The following is an 18356-nucleotide window of genomic DNA, read 5'->3' on the forward strand; positions in this document are numbered from 1 at the left end:
TTCCGGTGGTATCACTCGAGACAACTCAGTGCCATACTTTATCAAAGGAAGATGTAGGTAGAATTTCCTATGAATTCAATAAAGGTATCTAATTGAAATTCTATGGTTTTTTTTTGACTTAAGATGTGGAGGGGTTTAATCAAAAGCACTTCAGGAAATTATTCTCAGTTTTCACAAACCTCCTGTCCCATTTTGCGTCCCAAGCTGTTCATGTCCATTGCTATCTCCGACAATTTTCAATTTGCATCCATCTCCCTTCTTTGTCATTGTCCCAATCCTCCGTTTGTCTCAAGTTCGCTCGTATCTCGTCTCCCAGCAGCATGACAAGACAACATGTCGGTTCCTTCCGACATGTACTCCTGTCCTGTGTGCTTTGAAACGCAAAGTAACCGGAAGTTTATTCATTGAAAGGAAATTTTACTTTTATCCAATACGAATTCGTTTTACTCAATATCCTACATTTGTCAAAGCGATTGGTGCCTTTTTTAATTTTGACGCCCCTTGCTTTCCTTATCCAATCAGCGACTCTCTTAATGTAAGGTCATGAGTAAATAAAAGTCCAATACTGCGCAATTTCACAGTCTCACCATCGGAATGCTTCCTGGCTCAGAGTTCCACATGTAAGTTTTTGTATATATCTTTAAACATGTGCTGAAGATTTTTTTTTTTTCCTTTTTGTTGTTTAGAATGTTCCTGCAGTTCAAATCACAATTCCATGTTCTTCCAATTCCTTTCAGTTGAAGTTAAAAGTTCTGTTTCTGTATCGAACTTTATATCTGTATTTCATATTTAATCTTTATGTTTATTAATTTAAATATAAATATAAATATAAACACAAATATATTATTCGATAATAAGTTCTTGTTTAAGAGGTCATTGGCTGTTCACATTGATCGATGAAATCTTGAAGTTTTGTAGGATCTGAAAAGTTTTGAGTTTTGTTAGCAATGGTAATTTTCATTACTGCTGGATAAAGAAGGCCATATCTAGCCCCTAGAGCTCGCAGTTGGGGTCTCATGTCCAGGAATTGTTTTCTTCGCATTGCAGTCTCTTTTGCAAAGTCAGGGACAATGTGGATTCTTGCATCCTGACATTTGAGGTTTTTGTTTTCCTTTGCAAGTTGGCAGATTTCTACTGCTTGTTGGTGTCTCAAAAGTTTAAATATTAAAGTTCTTGGTCTTGATTGAAGGTTTTTATTTTGTGTTGGTATTCTGTGTGCTCTTTCAATTTCTAATGCAGCTTTGAATTTTAAAGGTAATATTTTAGGTAGAAATTGTTCCAGGAATGTTATAGGGTCATTTTTTTCTACCCCTTCCGGAATCCCGATGATCCTTAAATTATTTCTTCTTTCTCGATTTCGGCTGTCTTCCAAGTCTCTTTTAATTTCTTCAACTTCTTTCCATATTATTTTAGATTTTCTCATGTCTGTATTCAGTTGCTCTGTATTGTTTTCCAGGTCATTTATTCTGTTTTCAACTATATCCACTCTTTTGGTAAGAAGTGCAGCATCTTCAATTGCTTTTTTTAGTTTTTTGTTGCTGTCTAATACTATTTCTTTGATTTGTCTCAATTCTTCCATGACGTCGGGGCTTTCATCCGATGGCAACGGAACTTTTGAAGGTGTATTATTTGGCTCTGGTTTTGATCTTTTATTGCTGCTGCTGATACCGGATCCACTAGCTTCTGAATCGCACTTGTTTTGTTTTTTAGATGTCATCTTCTGTTAATGTTTTCTGATTTCTTTTTTGTAGTAATTTCTGTAAAATAAGCTTGTTTGTACGGAGCTTCTCCTTCACCCAACCGTCAGCATTCGCGTCCAAGCCACGCCCCGCGGAAGCATTTTCAAGCAAACTTGATTGAAGATTTAAGTTTGCTCTGCTGCTCCACGCATGCGTGCCTTCCTGCTCCACTAGGGGGCGCATCCCCTCATGGTCTCCAGTTCAAAATTTTCCGCTGAGCCTAGAAGTCGTGTTTTTTCAGGCTCTGCCCCAACTGCCTTCTAGCACCGCAATTTTTTCTTGTTTTTCTCGATTTAGTCGCTGTGCGCGAGTTTTTTCTTGTTTCAACTGTTCCTGCTTCGTTTTTCACCGACCCGGAGGCTTCCGGGTCCCCGTGGCCGCGTGGCTATTCGAGCCGCGGCCACTTTCGATTCTATGTCCCGGCCTTTGACCGGCTTTAAAAAGTGCTCCCGGTGCAAGCGGCTTCTTTCCATCACAGACCCGCATCGCCGGTGCATCCTCTGCTTGGGGGCCGCTCATCCAACCGACTCCTGCCCCCAGTGCGCTACTTTCCAGAACCGGGCCCTCCGTCGAAGGAAAGCCCGCATGGCGGATCTTTTCGCCCCGGACCAACCCTCTACCTCGGCCTCGAGGTCGGCCCCGGCCTTGACCTCGGCCCCGAATACCTCGGCATCGCCTCGAGACTCGAACCCGAAGTCCTCGGGACAACAGAAAACCTCGGCTCCGGGTAAGTCCCCTCTTCCCTCTTCAGGTTCTGTACCAGCAAAGAAACCGGCCTCGGGGACACCGGCGACGCATGGCGGAAGTCCCATGCTTACAGCCCCGGCGAAGCCCTCCAAGCCTTCGGGCCGTGCCTCCACCACACGGGAATACTCTGATACGAGGTTGCCCCCAGTGGAGTGCACCGAGGCAGTGGACATGCCCTCGATGCTGTCCGTGCCCGTCTTCCAGGACCTACTCCGAGCGATGATCTCGTCGGAGCTGTCCGCTGCAATGGCCCATTTGCAACCGGCCTCGACCTCGACCCCGCATGTACCAGACCAGCCTGAGCCTCGCGTCGAGCCACCTCGAAGAAAAGCGTGCAAGCTTCGCCGCATTCCATCCTCCTCAGACTCCTCACCGAAGCACCCGAGGCGCTCTCCCTCCACAGACCGCCGCGGTGCAAAACGTCGTGCTAAAACGACAGAAACCTCGAACCGCCGTACCTCCAAGAAGGCCCAGGGTTCCCCCACTCTACGAGGCGATTCACCTACACCTCGTACGGGACCGCTAGAAACATAGAAACATAGAAAGATGACGGCAGATAAGGGCTATAGCCCATCAAGTCTGCCCACATTATTTACCCACCCTCTTAAGTCTACTGACCCCCTAAAATATAATTGTAATTATACTGTCACTCTACTGACCCGCTCATTCAAGTCCTAGTGACCCTATCCCTTAGCATGACCTCGTAGGGATCCCACATAGGTATCCCATTTGTTCTTGAAGTCTAGGATGTTGCGTGCCTCGACCACCTGCACTGGAAGCTTGTTCCAATGCTCAATCACTCTCTCCGTGAAGAAGTACTTCCTGGCGTCTCCACGAAACTTCCCTCCCTTGAGTTTGAGTGGATGTCCTCTTGTGGTCGAGGGTCCCTTGAGAAGAAAGATATCATCTTCCACCTCGATACGTCCCGTGATGTACTTAAATGTCTCAATCATGTCTCCCCTCTCCCTACGCTCCTCGAGAGTGTAGAGCTGCAATTTGCTCAGTCTTTCTTCGTACGGGAGACCCTTTAGCCCCGAGACCATCCTGGTGGCCATCCGCTGAACCGATTCAATTCTGAGCACATCCTTACGGTAATGTGGCCTCCAGAATTGCACACAGTATTCCAGATGAGGTCTCACCATGGCTCTGTACAATGGCATCATGACTTCAGGTTTCCTGTTGACGAAGCTTCTCTTGATACAACCTATCATCTGCCGTGCTTTAGATGAAGCCTTCTCCACTTGAGTGGCTGCTTTCATGTCAGCACTGATGATTACTCCTAAGTCTCGTTCTGCCGTAGTCCTGGTTAAAGTTTCTCCATTCAGGGTGTAAGTTCTGCAAGGATTTCCGTTACCGAGATGCATGACCTTACATTTCTTGGCGTTGAAGCCCAGCTGCCAGTTCAAGGACCAACTTTCTAAAGTATGCAGGTCTTGCTCCATAGCATCCTGTAGATTATAGCCGTTTACTATATTGCATAGTTTGGCGTCATCAGCGAATAAGGTTACTTTGCCTTGAAGCCCCTGAGTCAGATCCCCAATGAATATGTTGAAGAGGAGTGGGCCCAGGACTGAACCCTGTGGCACTCTGCTAGTCACCTCCGACATTTTAGAGAGGGTACCGTTAACCACCACCCTCTGAAGTCTGCCACTAAGCCAATCCTTAACCCATGCAGTTAGAGTCTCTCCCAATCCCATCGATTTCATCTTGTTCAGCAGCCTGTGGTGTGGGACGCTGTCAAACGCTTTGCTGAAGTCCAGGTACACGACGTCCAAAGACTCTCCTGAGTCCAGTCTTCTTGTTACCCAGTCAAAGAAGCTGATTAGATTGGACTGGCATGACCTACCCTTGGTGAATCCATGTTGGCTGGGATCCCGGAGATCTTCCTCGTTCAGGATCGTATCTAATTTATACTTAATTAGTGTTTCCATGAGTTTACACACTATTGAGGTGAGGCTTACCGGTCTATAGTTCGCAGCCTCAGCCTTGCAACCCTTCTTATGCAGAGGAACGACGTTGGCTGTTTTCCAGTCTAACGGAACTTTCCCCGTACTTAGTGAGAGATTGAAGAGCACTGCCAACGGTTCCGCCAGAACATCTCTCAATTCTCTGAGCACTCTTGGGTGTAAATTGTCCGGTCCCATGGCCTTGTTTACCTTTAGCCTTGCCAGTTCGTTGTAGACGTCCCCAGGTGTGAACACAAAATTCTGAAACGGGTCATCCACGTCTTGTTTTATCATCAACTGTGGTCCGTGTCCCGGTGCTTCGCAGGTGAAGACTGAGCAGAAATATTCATTTAGTAGTTCTGCTTTTTCTGAATCCGCCATCGCGTAGTTTCCATCCGGTTGTCTAAGGCGTACTATACCGTCTGTGTTCCTTTTCCTATCGCTGATATACCTAAAGAAGGATTTGTCCCCTTTTTTAATGTTTTTTGCCAGAGTTTCTTCCACTCGAAGTTTGGCCTCCCTAACTGCTGTTTTAACCGCTGCAGATCTGGTCTTATATTCTACTTTAGTTTCTCTTCTCTGAGTACGTTTGTAGGAAAGAAATGCTTTTTTCTTCTCCTTAATGAGGTGCGAGATCTCTTCAGTGAACCATTGGGGTTTGTTGTTTCTTTGTCGTTTATCTACTGATTTTATGTAGCGATTAGTTGCTTCGTGTATGGATGATTTCAGGTACGACCACATAGTTTCCACATTGCCGGTCTCTGCTTGGTCCTGCAGCGTCTGATGGACGAAATCTCCCATGTGTGCGAAGTCGGTGCCCCGGAATTTGAGCACCTTTGTTTTTGTAATTGATTTAGGGGACCCTTTCCCAAGGTTGAACCATACCATGTTATGGTCGCTGGAGGCCAGCGTATTTCCCACCGAGACCTCTGAGACGCTTTCCCTGTTGGTGAGTACCAGGTCTAGGATCGCCTGGGCCCTAGTGGGCTCCTTTACCATCTGTCTGAGATGTACTCCTTTTATGGAGGTCAAAAGCCTCCTGCTGCTGCTGGTTGTTGCCGAAAATGTGTTCCAGTCTGCATCAGGCATGTTGAAGTCCCGTAGCAGTACAGTGTCGCCCCGTAGAGTTATATTCTCTATGTCTTCAATTAATTCTGCATCCATGTCTTCCGGTTGTCTTGGAGGTCTGTATACCACACCAAGATACAGGCATTTTTTGCCACCTCTTGCCAGGTTTACCCAGAGGTACTCCCCAGTATACTTGACATCAGTGATCCTGGTGGTTTTGATGTCCTCTTTAATGTATAGTGCTACCCCTCCACCTAACCTGCCCTCTCTGTCCTGACGAAGTAGATTGTACCCAGGTTTAGCCATATCCCACCCATGTGTGTCCGTGAACCAAGTCTCGGATATTGCCACCACGTCCAGGTTGGCATCCCTTATTTCAGTTTCCAGTTCTAGAATTTTATTGCCTAAACTGTGTGCATTAACATACATGGCCCTCCACACTTTGTGTTTGTGTTTGCTGAGTCCCTGTGAGGCTATTCCTGACTGAGTCTGTGTGGCTCCTATAGAACTGTTTGCAAATTGGGTCCTTACTTCGGAAACAGAGTGTCGACTCGTCCCATCAGGATAGTTCCTTTCCATACCAGTATATGAGTAGGTTCCCTCCCCCAACTTACCTAGTTTAAAGCCCTGCGAAGCAGGCGGGCTAGTCGGTGTCCGAAGACGTTCTTACCTCTGCTGGTCAAATGGAGTCCGTCTGGTCCCTGTAGTCCCTGTAGCGCCTCTCTATGATCCAGGAATCCAAAGTTCATATCTCGACACCATCCTTGTAGCCATTCGTTCGTTCTCAGGATGCATTCATCTCTGGCTCTTCCCTTGCCTCTAACTGGGAGGATTGATGAGAAGACTACCTGCACACTTGTCTGCTTCAGCCTCTCACCCAAGGCTCCGAAGTCTCTGGTGATGGTCTCCGGGGTGTTCCTGGCAGTGTCATTCGTACCTATATGGGTACCTAAGGGTGGCTGAGTTATCACTCTCCAACCCGCGCATCCTCCGAACTCCCCCTCGGACCGGGACTCCGACCCGAGGTTGCAGGTCTTCACCGAGGGAGTCCGGGTCGAGGTCACCGATTCGACATCGATCGGTACCTCGAACCCCGACATCGTCTCCGAGGGGCTCCTCGAGACGTCGGAGATCTACGACCCCGGAACACTTTCACAGTACTTCCCCGGTCTCGGAGCGTGGATCGGAGCAGGAACCTCGATACTCGAGGGAAGCCTCCCCATCCTTCTCCACCCGACGGAGGTCTCGTTCACCGACCCCGCACGGGGCCTCGGGAACATCTCGCCCATCCTTCACTCGCTTTGTCCAGGACATGGGCCACGCTTTGGACTTAGACCTCCAGTCCGACTCCAGATACTCTAAGGAATATCTAGCGGAGCTGGATATGCCATCACTGCCCAGAGAGTCCCTCCGCTTACCGCCTAACCCGGTACTCCAACAGGCCTTCTTCAGGAACCTGGAGACCCCCTACATGGTCACAGCCGTACCCTCCAAAATGGAGGCCAAGTACCGCACAGTACCCTACCCAGGATTCGAACAACCACAGCTCTCCCACCAGTCGCTGCTAGTAGAATCCTCCTTGAAAAAGGCCCATCCATCCCGGGTCTCAGCCGCGGTCCCCCCAGGCCGAGAAGGCCGAACCCTAGACAAGTTCGGCAGGAGACTATATCAAAATGCCATGATGGCCTTTAGGGTGCAAAGCTACACTTTCACCTTCACATCCTACCTCAAACACCTCATTGGACTATTGAGAGCCTTTGAGACTGACCTACCGGCCTCCCGCCAAGGAGCGTTTGGCCTGCTTCTAGAGTCCCTCTCCAACCTGCGCCTCCATCTATTCCACGCGGCCTACGATGGCTTCGAACTCTCCTCCAGAGAGGCAGCCTTTGCTATCGCCATGCGCCGACTAGCTTGGCTGCGCCTGGTCGACATGGACCCCAACTTACAGGACCGGTTGGCTAACCTACCCTGCGTGGGAAAAGAGCTGTTCGATGACACGATTGAGGCGGCTACAAAACGCCTCTCTGAACACGAACGCTCATTTGCCTCCCTCGTCCGGCAAAAACCTAAACCGCCCGCGCCCAGGCCGTTCAGGGCCCCTCCACGCCGCTACCCACAAAAATCCACCCCTCCCTTCTCGCGGCCTCCACCTAGGCGTCCACAAGCCCACCACCGGGCCATGCCCAAGTCCCAACCGCCTGCGACTTCCAAACCATCCCCGTCCTTTTGACGGGATTCGCGGAAGGGGGCGGGCCCCCTCCGCCATAGTCCCAGGCCCCCTTCCTATCGGGCCTTTTACCCTCGCTGGGAACAAGTCACGTCGGACGCATGGGTCCTTGGCGTGATCTCATCAGGATACTCTCTCAACTTTCGGCCCATTCCTCCAGACAACCCCCCAAGGAATTGCCCACCCAACCGGACACAGCTACCCCTGCTCCTCTCCGAGGCTCGAGACCTGCTTCGCCTCAGGGCAGTGGAGGAGGTTCCCCCTGACCAACGGGGGAAGGGCTTCTACTCCCGTTACTTACTGGTACCGAAAAAAACGGGAGACCTACGCCCAATACTAGACTTGAGACGCCTCAACAAATTTCTAGTACGGGAAAAATTTCGGATGCTTTCCCTACCGACCCTCTACCCCCTCGATCTGAAGGAGGCGTACACACATGTCCCAGTACACCCCGCTCACCGCAAGTTCTTGCATTTTCAGGTAGGGGACTGGCACCTACAATACCGAGTCCTCCCCTTTGGCCTAGCATCATCACCTCGGGTCTTCACCAAGTGCCTCGTGGTGGTCGCAGCAACCTTACGTTCCCAGGGCCTCCAGGTATTCCCCTACCTGGACGACTGGTTGATCAAAGCCCCGTCCAGGGAAGGGGTTATCTCAGCGACCCAACAGACTATTACCTACCTACAAAGTCTGGGGTTCGAAATAAACTTCCCAAAATCCCAACTACGCCCCTTGCAGTCCCTACAGTTCATCGGGGCCACGCTGGATACGGTTCGCCTCCGTTCCTTCCTCCCCCCTCCGCGCTTAGAGGCGTTAGTAAGTCTGAGTCGAAGGATCTCTCTGCTGACCTCGGTATCAGCTCGACAGATGATGACTCTCCTAGGCCACATGGCCTCCACTGTCCATGTCACACCATTCGCCCGCCTCCATCTAAGAATCCCTCAATGGACCCTAGCCTCTCAATGGCGTCAAGACTGGGACCCGATCGACCGTCCCGTGACAGTGACTCCTTCCTTGCAAAGATCGCTCCGCTGGTGGGCCGACTCTTCAAATCTTTCCAAAGGTTTACTCTTCCTCGCCCCTCATCACAGCAAGGTACTCACCACGGACTCGTCAGAGTACGCTTGGGGAGCCCATCTGGACGGCCTACGCACGCAGAGGATGTGGTCAGCGGAAGACCGCCGCTGTCACATCAACGTGCTAGAGCTCCGGGCCATCTATCTCGCAGCTGTAGCCTTTCAACATCTGCTCCACGACCGGGTGGTCCTCATCCGAACCGACAACCAGGTAGCAATGTACTATGTAAACAAACAAGGAGGAACAGGGTCTTGGTCCCTCTGTCGGGAAGCCCTGCGCCTCTGGAAATGGGCAATCTCCAACAACACCTTCCTTCGAGCGGTGTACATACAAGGAGAACAAAACTGCCTGGCGGACAGACTCAGCCGCCTCCTCCAGCCACACGAGTGGTCACTGCACTCTCAAACCCTACGACAGGTGTTCAAACAGTGGGGGACACCTCAAATAGATCTGTTCGCATCCCCCCACAATCACAAACTGCCTCTCTTCTGCTCCCGGATGTACTCCCCGGACCGGCTCGAGGCCGACGCCTTCCTCCTCGACTGGGAGGGAAGGTTCCTGTACGCGTTCCCGCCGTTTCCTCTGATCCTGCGGACGCTTGTCCACCTGAAAACAGTACAAGCCAACCTGATCCTGATTGCTCCTCGCTGGCCACGCCAGCCTTGGTTTTCCCTTCTACTTCAACTCAGTGTCAGAGATCCACTGCCTCTGCCTCGGTTTCCTTCTCTACTATCACAGGGTCAGGGTTCGCTGTTACATCCCAATCTTCAATCTCTTCATCTGAATGCTTGGTTTCTTTCCCCCTGACTTCTCTCCCCATGTCTCAATCAGTCAAGGAGATATTGGAGGCCTCTAGAAAGACCTCGACGAGAACCTGCTACTCCCAAAAGTGGACCAGATTCTCAACCTGGTGCTCCTCCCACAGCCAGGACCCGGTGTCGGTCCCCGTCCCTCTGGTCCTTGACTATTTACTTCAATTATCTCACTCCGGCCTAAAGATCAACTCCATTCGAGTACACCTCAGTGCGATTGCGGCCTTTCACCAGCCCCTGGAAGGGAAAGCCCTCTCGCTCCATCCCTTAGTCTCTCGCTTCATGAAGGGTCTCCTGAATGTCCACCCTCCTCTCAAACCTCCTCTGGTGGTTTGGGACCTCAACGTGGTTCTGGCTCAACTAATGAAACCTCCATTTGAGCCCCTAGACAAATGCCATCCAAAATTCCTCACTTGGAAGGTAATTTTCCTGCTTGCGCTCACTTCCGCTCGGCGGGTTAGTGAGTTACAGGCTCTGGTAGCGGACCCACCCTTCACGGTATTCCATCACGACAAGGTGGTACTCCGCACTCATCCAAAGTTCTTGCCTAAAGTAGTGTCTGATTTTCACCTCAATCAGTCCATTGTCTTGCCTGTGTTTTTTCCCAAGCCCCACTCTCATCCCGGAGAGGTGGCGCTCCACACTCTTGACTGTAAGAGAGCGTTGGCCTTCTACCTCCAACGCACTCAGCCACACCGGAAAGTCCCACAATTGTTTTTGTCCTTCGACCCAAACCAGTTAGGTCACCCAGTTTCCAAGCGCACCTTGTCCAACTGGTTGGCCGATTGCATCTCCTTCTGCTACGCTCAGGCTGGTCTCGCGCTGCATGGTCGAGTAACGGGACACAAGGTCCGAGCGATGGCAGCCTCCGTAGCGTTCCTCAGGTCCACACCTATCGAGGAAATCTGCAAGGCTGCCACGTGGTCTTCGGTTCATACTTTCACCTCCCACTACTGTCTGGACTCACTGTCCAGGAGCGATGGCCGATTCGGCCAATCGGTTTTGCAAAATCTATTTGCTTAAATTGCCAACTTCCCTCCATCCCTTTTCAGTTAGCTTGGAGGTCACCCACATGTGAGAATATCATGCCTGCTTGTCCTGGGATAAAGCACAGTTACTTACCGTAACAGGTGTTATCCAGGGACAGCAGGCATATATTCTCACAACCCGCCCACCTCCCCGAGGTTGGCTTCTTTGCTAGTTAAGTGAACTGGAGACCACGAGGGGATGAGCCCCCTAGTGGAGCAGGAAGGCACGCATGCGTGGAGCAGCAGAGCAAACTTAAATCTTCAATCAAGTTTGCTTGAAAATGCTTCCGCATCGGGGCTCTGTAGATGACGTCACCCACATGTGAGAATATATGCCTGCTGTCCCTGGATAACACCTGTTACGGTAAGTAACTGTGCTTTTTGGGATGATTCTTAATAATTTCTTTAATGCTGTTTGAGATTGTGTTAGAGTTTCAGGATCTAAAGGAGCTTTCTAAAGGCAACATATGAATTATATTGTTGGGGAAATAGAGCAGGATTGTCTAGATTTTATATGAATGTGAAATGTATTGCATAAGACATTGTTTTAGTATTGGTACTTTGTCTGTGTCAAGTAATATATATATAGGGTATGATTAAGAGATTGGGATACTGTTAGACCTTTTTAGAAATGCGTTGTTTTACATGATGTGGTGGTAGAATGAAATTGAATATAATATAAAACTGAATATAGAGTTGAATAATATACCTTATGATATTTTATGGGAAGTATTGGGAAGAAATTTTATTGTGTGCATATGGATAAGAATGATAATTTCTAGGAGTATAAAATATTATTTTAGAAATGGTAAAAATATATATTGATATTAATATGTTATTAACTAATATTTATTTACAAATATATCAATTACTGAAGAATTTTAATAAGAAAGTAAAATTTAGTTCTATGAGTATGATATATATTATTATTTTGTTTACAGAGGTATCAATTAATTAATAATTTTAAAAGAAAGGAAAAATTTAAGTTTTATGACTGTGAAATATTGATTTAGGTTAATATTTTAACTTAATGTGTTAGATGAGTAAAGTTTTATTTAATTTTTTAATGAAAAGATATATGTGAATGAGTGAGAGTTGCCCGGGGGGGGGGGGGAGACTTGGGGTTACTATTCCAATGTGTGTTCTTAGGAAGTCATTATATTGGGGGGGGGGCTTGGGAGGGAAAAGGGTTGGGTTTCTAGGTTGTTTAGGGATGGTAATGATAAAGATCATTAAATCTTTAGGTTTGCAGAAGGGGTGGGGTATTACAGGGATTAATGAGTGTGCTAGAAGGGGAATGCTTTCAGTTTTTAGAATTGGAAATAGGGAAGTTGATGTCTATGTTTATGATGCAAAATTTTTATTGATTGCTTGATTTTATTTATTTATTATATGTTTATTCATCATGATATCTTTTAAAGTTTTCTCCATAAACGTCAATGGCCTTAATCATATGATTAAAAGGAAAAAAGTACTGTCATTTTTAAAAAAACAGAATGCTGTTGTTTATTACTTGCAGGAGACTCACCTAAATATGGCTGAGTCGCAGAAACTAGAAGGTGGGTGGGTGAAGAATTGTTTTTTTGCTCCGGCTATAGGTAAAAACGCAGGGGTAGCAATTCTCATCAATAAAAAATGTATGGGCACTTTTAAGTTAGTAAACTCAGATCCACATGGTAGATGGGTACACGTAGATATGAGTCTGGGAAATAATACCCTGACGTTGTTTAATATATATGCCCCTAATTCGAATCAACAAGACTTCTTTAAAACTATACAGAAATTGTTATTACCACTGGCTATTTCTAATTTAATAATGGCTGGGGATTTCAATGCTGTGATGGATCCTTTAATGGATAAAAAACCAAGTAAAAATATAAAATCTTTAGGATTAGATAATCTGGTTCAATCATGTGATTTAAAAGATATTTGGTGTATTCTTCATTTTAAGGATCAGGAATTTTCATTTTGTTCGCAGGTTCATAAATCGTTTTCAAGAATTGATTATATTTTTATTCCAACTCATAAAGTTCAACATGTGATCAAAGCTTCTATTGATCCAATTATTATATCAGATCATGCAGGAATATGGATTCAATTACAATTAGATCAACCAGAGAATAGTAGACCTCTATGGAGATTTGATAATGCATTGCTTGTGGATGACAAATTTTTGACAGAGTTTAAAATACAAATTAATGAATTTTTTCAATTTATCAGAGGATATATCCAGGGAAAATTTATGGGATGCCTTTAAGGCCACTATGAGAGGTTTTATTATTTCATATTCTGCTTTTATTAGGAAGCAACTTAAAAAACAATATTTAGACTTAGAAAAAGAAATTAAAGTATTAGAATCTAAATTGATAAATAAATGGGAACAAGATACACTCCAAGCTCTTTTAAAGACAAAAGGTAAATAAATGAATTAGCTTCAAAAATGATAAAGGAAGGATTTTTTTCCCAATGTATTATGGAAATTCTAATAAGGCGGAAGATTATTGGCAAATTATCTCAAAGCAAAGAAAAGAAGGAATAATATTAATGCAATAAAAGATGATAAAGGAATTATAAATAATCAGATTGGACAAATATTAAAGCAGTTTCTGAATTTTTATAAAGGCCTGTATTCTTCTGAGCCTTATGTAGAGAGGGAAAAGGATGGTTTAGATTTTTTTAATTTAATTGTTGGACCAAAAGTTCCTGAGCATATAAAACGAAGTTTAGATGAGCCTATATCTCTAAAAGAGTTAGAAACAGCGCTGAAATCTCTTAAGAGTTGGATCCGCTCCAGGTGGTGATGGTTTTATGGTAGAATTCTATAAATCATTTCAAAATGTCCTTTCACCTCATTTATTAAATTTATATCAGTCACAACTTATTAATGGTTATATTAAAGGTACTATGGCTGAATCAGTAATAATTGTTTTGTCTAAACCAAATAGAGATCCCACTTTGGTTTCGAACTACAGGCCTATTTCTTTAATAAATGTGGATGGTAAACTTTTGGCTAAAATTTTGGCTTTGCGATTGGCTAAGGCTCTCCCTCATATTATAGATATGCACCAGACTGGTTTCGTAGCTAAAAGACATTCCTCTAATAACTCTAGATTAGCATTCCATATGTTAAATTTATCCCAAAACTTGGATGACCCGGGTTTTGCTGTTTTGCTAGATGCAGAGAAAGCTTTTGATAGCGTTGAATAGAGATTTATGTATCAAGCTTTAGATTGGTTTGGTATAGGCTCTGGATTCATACAAATGATTAAAACATTGTATAGCTTCCCTGTTGCAAGATTAAATATTAATAATATGTTGAGTGAGTGTTTTCAATTGCAAAGGGGAGTTAGACAAGGTTGTCCTTTATCTCCTTTGCTATTTGATATTGTATTAGAATCCTTATTGTTAGCCACCGAGTTAAATTTCTGATTTACTCCAAGATTAAAATCGGTGGAGCCCAAGTCCTTTGGAAGAACTGGATTATTGCAGGCATTCGAACTCTGAATGATGTTATTTCAGATGGTAAACTGCTTGACTTTTCACAACTGCAATACAGATTTGGTCTTAATAAATCACAAAGTTTTAAGTGGTTGCAGTTGAAGCAGGCTATTCAGGTGGGGTTCCCTGAATGGAAAAATTTAGATACTCAATATAGTCTGGAGTTCCTGTGCTTCTAAGCAGACTTCCTAGGACATCAAGCCACATTGTGGTATAAATTATTATCTGGATACTTGAATAAAAAACCAAAGTGTGGTCTTAGAGACATTTGGAGCATTGAGATTAAGTATCAGATTTCTGCATCTCAATGGCCACGAATTTGGCCTTGGAGGATGAGATGTACAGTGTCAGCATCTATGAGACAAACTTGGTTCTTTTTGTTGCATAGAGTGTTTTGGACCCCTGTTAGATTACAAAAGTTGGATAGTTCCAAGTCTAATAAATGCTGGCATTGTAATCTGGAACCAGGGACATTAGACTATCTACTTTATTATTGTCCCTTCATTAAGTCATTTTGGGATTCAATTTGGAATCAAGTAAATTCTTTATTGGAAAACCATGTTGCGATCTCATATGATACTGTTTTATTTGGAATGGCTATGAGGAAAAAGAGTCAAATTTCATCACATAACAACAAACTTATTAGTTATGACAGGGGTAGCCATTCAACATATTACCAACAATTGGAAAAATCATAATAATCTTAATTCTACATTCTGGTGGAATTCGTTGTGCCATATTTTTAAGATGGAAAGAGCAATAGCAGTACAAAAAGGAACATATAATAACTTTACAAAGATATGGAGGCCATTGGAAAAATATTGTGATGAATAGACATCGTTCCTTTCTGTTCCTTTTCTTTTCTTTCTTAGTTTTATCTAGCACACTCAAGGGGGAAGGGTGGATTTGGGATGTAATTAAATATGAGATGTTATAATATTGTTGTATAATATTGCATATTCTACTTTAACTTGAGCATGGGATGTAGGGGAGAGGGTGGGAATTTTACATTATTATAGTTCATATGTTAGATAATTACAGTGCTATATTGAAATTATTTTTATGATATATTTTTATGCACTTATTGTTTGATTTGAAAATGAATAAAGATTTAAAAAAAAAAAAAAAAATATATATATATATATATATTTTCTAAATGAGGTCTCACTAGAGTCTTATACAGGGGCATCAATACCTCTCCTTATGCACCCTAGCATCCTTCTAGTTTTCGCCATCGCCTATCTCCTCTTCGTAAGATGCTAAGATCCCTCTATTGCTTCCTTTGTGCCCCAAAATCAGCTTTTAATTTCTAACATCCCATCCCCACTTCCTCCACCCTTCCTCTTAATCCCTGCATATCTCCTTTTCAGTAACATATTCATTCTCCCACCCACTTCCTGTGTCTGAGTTGTGTCCCTGCACAGATATGATATTCAGGGATAACATGTAAGATCCCACCAGTCCAACACTGCTCCGTGACACTATGGCAAGGATGTCTATGGACAACTGTACCTTGTTGTCCAGGGCTGTGATCTCTTGCTGATTCGCAGTCGAAAGGAGAAAACTGCTCATCTGACCTTTTAAAGGATCTTCAACTTCCACGTCAATATCGTAGCAGGCCGTCTTCTTCTGATCATTGGGGTCAACGCTATGGAAATATACACAGCAGAAATAAATGATTCAAAATAGCATGTGACATATGTTTAACCCCAGCCATATATCTCCCCCCTCCACAGGAGCCTACATAGAGAATTACTCCGCTACCATCTATGACCAAGATACCTACATCTAGCAGAACTCCTGCCCCTCAATTGGACAGGATATCTACCACCTACATGCTCAATTCCAACTAGGCCCTCTACCCATTCTCTTATATTTATTCACTGGCATTCCCACCCATCCACTGCATCCACTCAAGTTCCCCCTATCTACCCACCCAGCCAGAACATAAGACCCAGGACAAGTAACCTGGGCAAGTCACTCAGTCCTCTATAGCCCCAGGTACGTTAGATAGATTCTGAGCCCACTGGGACAGATAGGGAAAATGCTTGAGTACCTGATTGTAAAACTGCTTAGATAACCTTGATAGAAAGTATATAAACACCTAATAATACTCTTGAAACTAAAGGAGTAATAAGCAAATTAGAGAGGATGGAACGCCCTTATGAAGGGGAGACAGAGAGGATTGGGGAGAAAAAGCACTTGCTATGGTGGGGAGAGGATGGAGATGGACCAGTTTCGTTCTCTCACCTTATGACATGGTTGATGACGATGGGGTCTGGCGGCAGTAAGAGGTTTGTCAGCCGTTGAGGTATTTCGGAGAACTTCAGACGAGGGCAGTCAAAGATCTAAAGGGAAGGGAGATGAATCACAAGGTCATCGGCACCCACTACAAAATGTCTTCTACACCCACTGCTCAATATCACCTATAGTTGTTACAAAACATGTTCTCACTCTGTGCTGCTGGGACGTCACAGTTGCCATTTTGAACATGCAGCCACTGAGGGCAGGAGCAACGCAAGATACTTTTGCCCTGAAAAAGTCACTAGACCACTAGGGCCTTCAAAAGACAGATCAATCAAAAATCTCAATCATTGGCTCTACCTTCTGGTATGAAGAAAAATTTTTTAATTTTTAAAACTTTCTATAAACTTTTTATATTTCATAGAAAAGAGATAGTGCAAAAACTTTCAAAACGCACTTATCTTGTTGTGAATCAGCAATACTGCCTTGTGAAACCCGACGGGGCCACCGTTTCACCCAATTTCAAAAACGATCAAAATTTTACAAGTCACTTTAGACTCCCACCTAGCATTAGTAGAACACACAAATTTAGTGGTAAAAAAATGCTTTTTGCCCTAGGGAAATTAAAAACTATCAAAAATTATTTTGACCCTCCATCCTAGACTATTAGTGCAAGCACTAGTATTATCTATACTGGACTATTGCAACATAGTGTATCTGGGAGCACCAAAGAAACTATTGAGAAAACTGAGAATAGTGCAAAATACGACTGTCTGCCTGATATTTGGGCTGAGGAAAAATGATCACGTCAGTCCCTATTATCAATTATTACACTGGTTGCCAGTAGAAGCACGAGTAATATTTAAGTTCTCTTGTATCTGTTTTAAATTGGTCTGGGGACTGACCCCTCATCTTGTGCTATTAAACCCTACCAGGATAACCAGGAACTGCAATTTATTTACCTACCCCAGGATCATTGGCTGTAAATACAAGTCTTTTTTGGACAGGATGCTAGCATTCCAAGCAAATAAACCACAATCCTGGTTGGGCAATTATATCAACGGAACAGCGCATTTCAAAAAGGGATTAAGACTGCACTATTTGATAAATTCATTTCTTAACTGAAGCCTATTCTTTAGATAACATGCTGTACTTCTATTCTCAATACTTTGTACTTCGCTGATTGACCAGTTTCTCTTCTGTGTAAACTGCCTAGAAGTCATTTGATTGTTGGCGGTATAGAAGAATAAAGTTATTATTATAGTTTGGAGGCCTAAGTCCCGCTCAGCATTAGACAGGACTTAGGCACCCTTTATATAATCAGGGCCTAGATGTCCTAACATGAATTTAGAAATAGATTGTGTCCACCAATAATTAGTCCTCAGTGACTATGTGAAACTACACATTATTTTATCAAACATGCCTCAAAATCCACCTGGATCTGAACCCCTGAGGAGGAATGTGTGAAAAATTGAATACAGTAAGCTTTCCATGGATATGTGCACTTCTGGTCGCCATACCTCAAAAAAGATATAGTGGAATTAGAAATGGTACAGCGAAAGGTGATAAAAAGGATGGGACAAGTTCCCTATGAGGAAAGGCTAAAGCGGCTAGGGCTCTTCAGCTTGGAGAAGAGAAGGCTCAGGGGTGATATGATAGAGATCTAAAAAATAATGAGTGGAGTGGAAAGGGTAGATGTGAATCACTTGTTTACTCTTTCTAAAAATACTAGGACTAGGGAGCATGCGATGAAGCTACTAAGTAGATTTAAAACAAACCAGAGAAAATATTTCTTCAGCCAACATGTAATTAAACTCTGGACTCTGGAATTCGTTGCCAGAGAATGTGGTAAAATCAGTTAGCTTTGCGGGGTTTAAGAAAGGTTTGGATAATTTCCTAAAAGGGAAATCCATAGGCTATTATTGAGATGACTTGGGAAAATCCACTACTTATTCCTAGGATAAGCTGCA

General features: G+C 44.4%; 1 protein-coding gene across 4 annotated transcripts in view; it reads right to left on the bottom strand.

Annotated features, from left to right (window-relative positions):
* The window catches only part of SMARCD3 (SWI/SNF related, matrix associated, actin dependent regulator of chromatin, subfamily d, member 3), a 212371-nt gene that overhangs the window by 39507 nt on the left and 154508 nt on the right, over window positions 1-18356 (bottom strand). For all 4 annotated transcript variants that reach the window (XM_033932758.1, XM_033932759.1, XM_033932755.1 and 1 more), the window contains 2 exons: window positions 16393-16490; window positions 15655-15790 (listed from right to left, as the gene is read on the bottom strand). In XM_033932758.1, the coding sequence (XP_033788649.1) occupies window positions 15655-15790; window positions 16393-16490 (234 nt within the window). The remainder of the gene's footprint in view (window positions 1-15654; window positions 15791-16392; window positions 16491-18356) is intronic.

This window comes from Geotrypetes seraphini, chromosome 2 (assembly GCF_902459505.1).
Source record: "Geotrypetes seraphini chromosome 2, aGeoSer1.1, whole genome shotgun sequence".
Taxonomy (NCBI): Eukaryota; Metazoa; Chordata; class Amphibia; order Gymnophiona; family Dermophiidae; genus Geotrypetes; species Geotrypetes seraphini.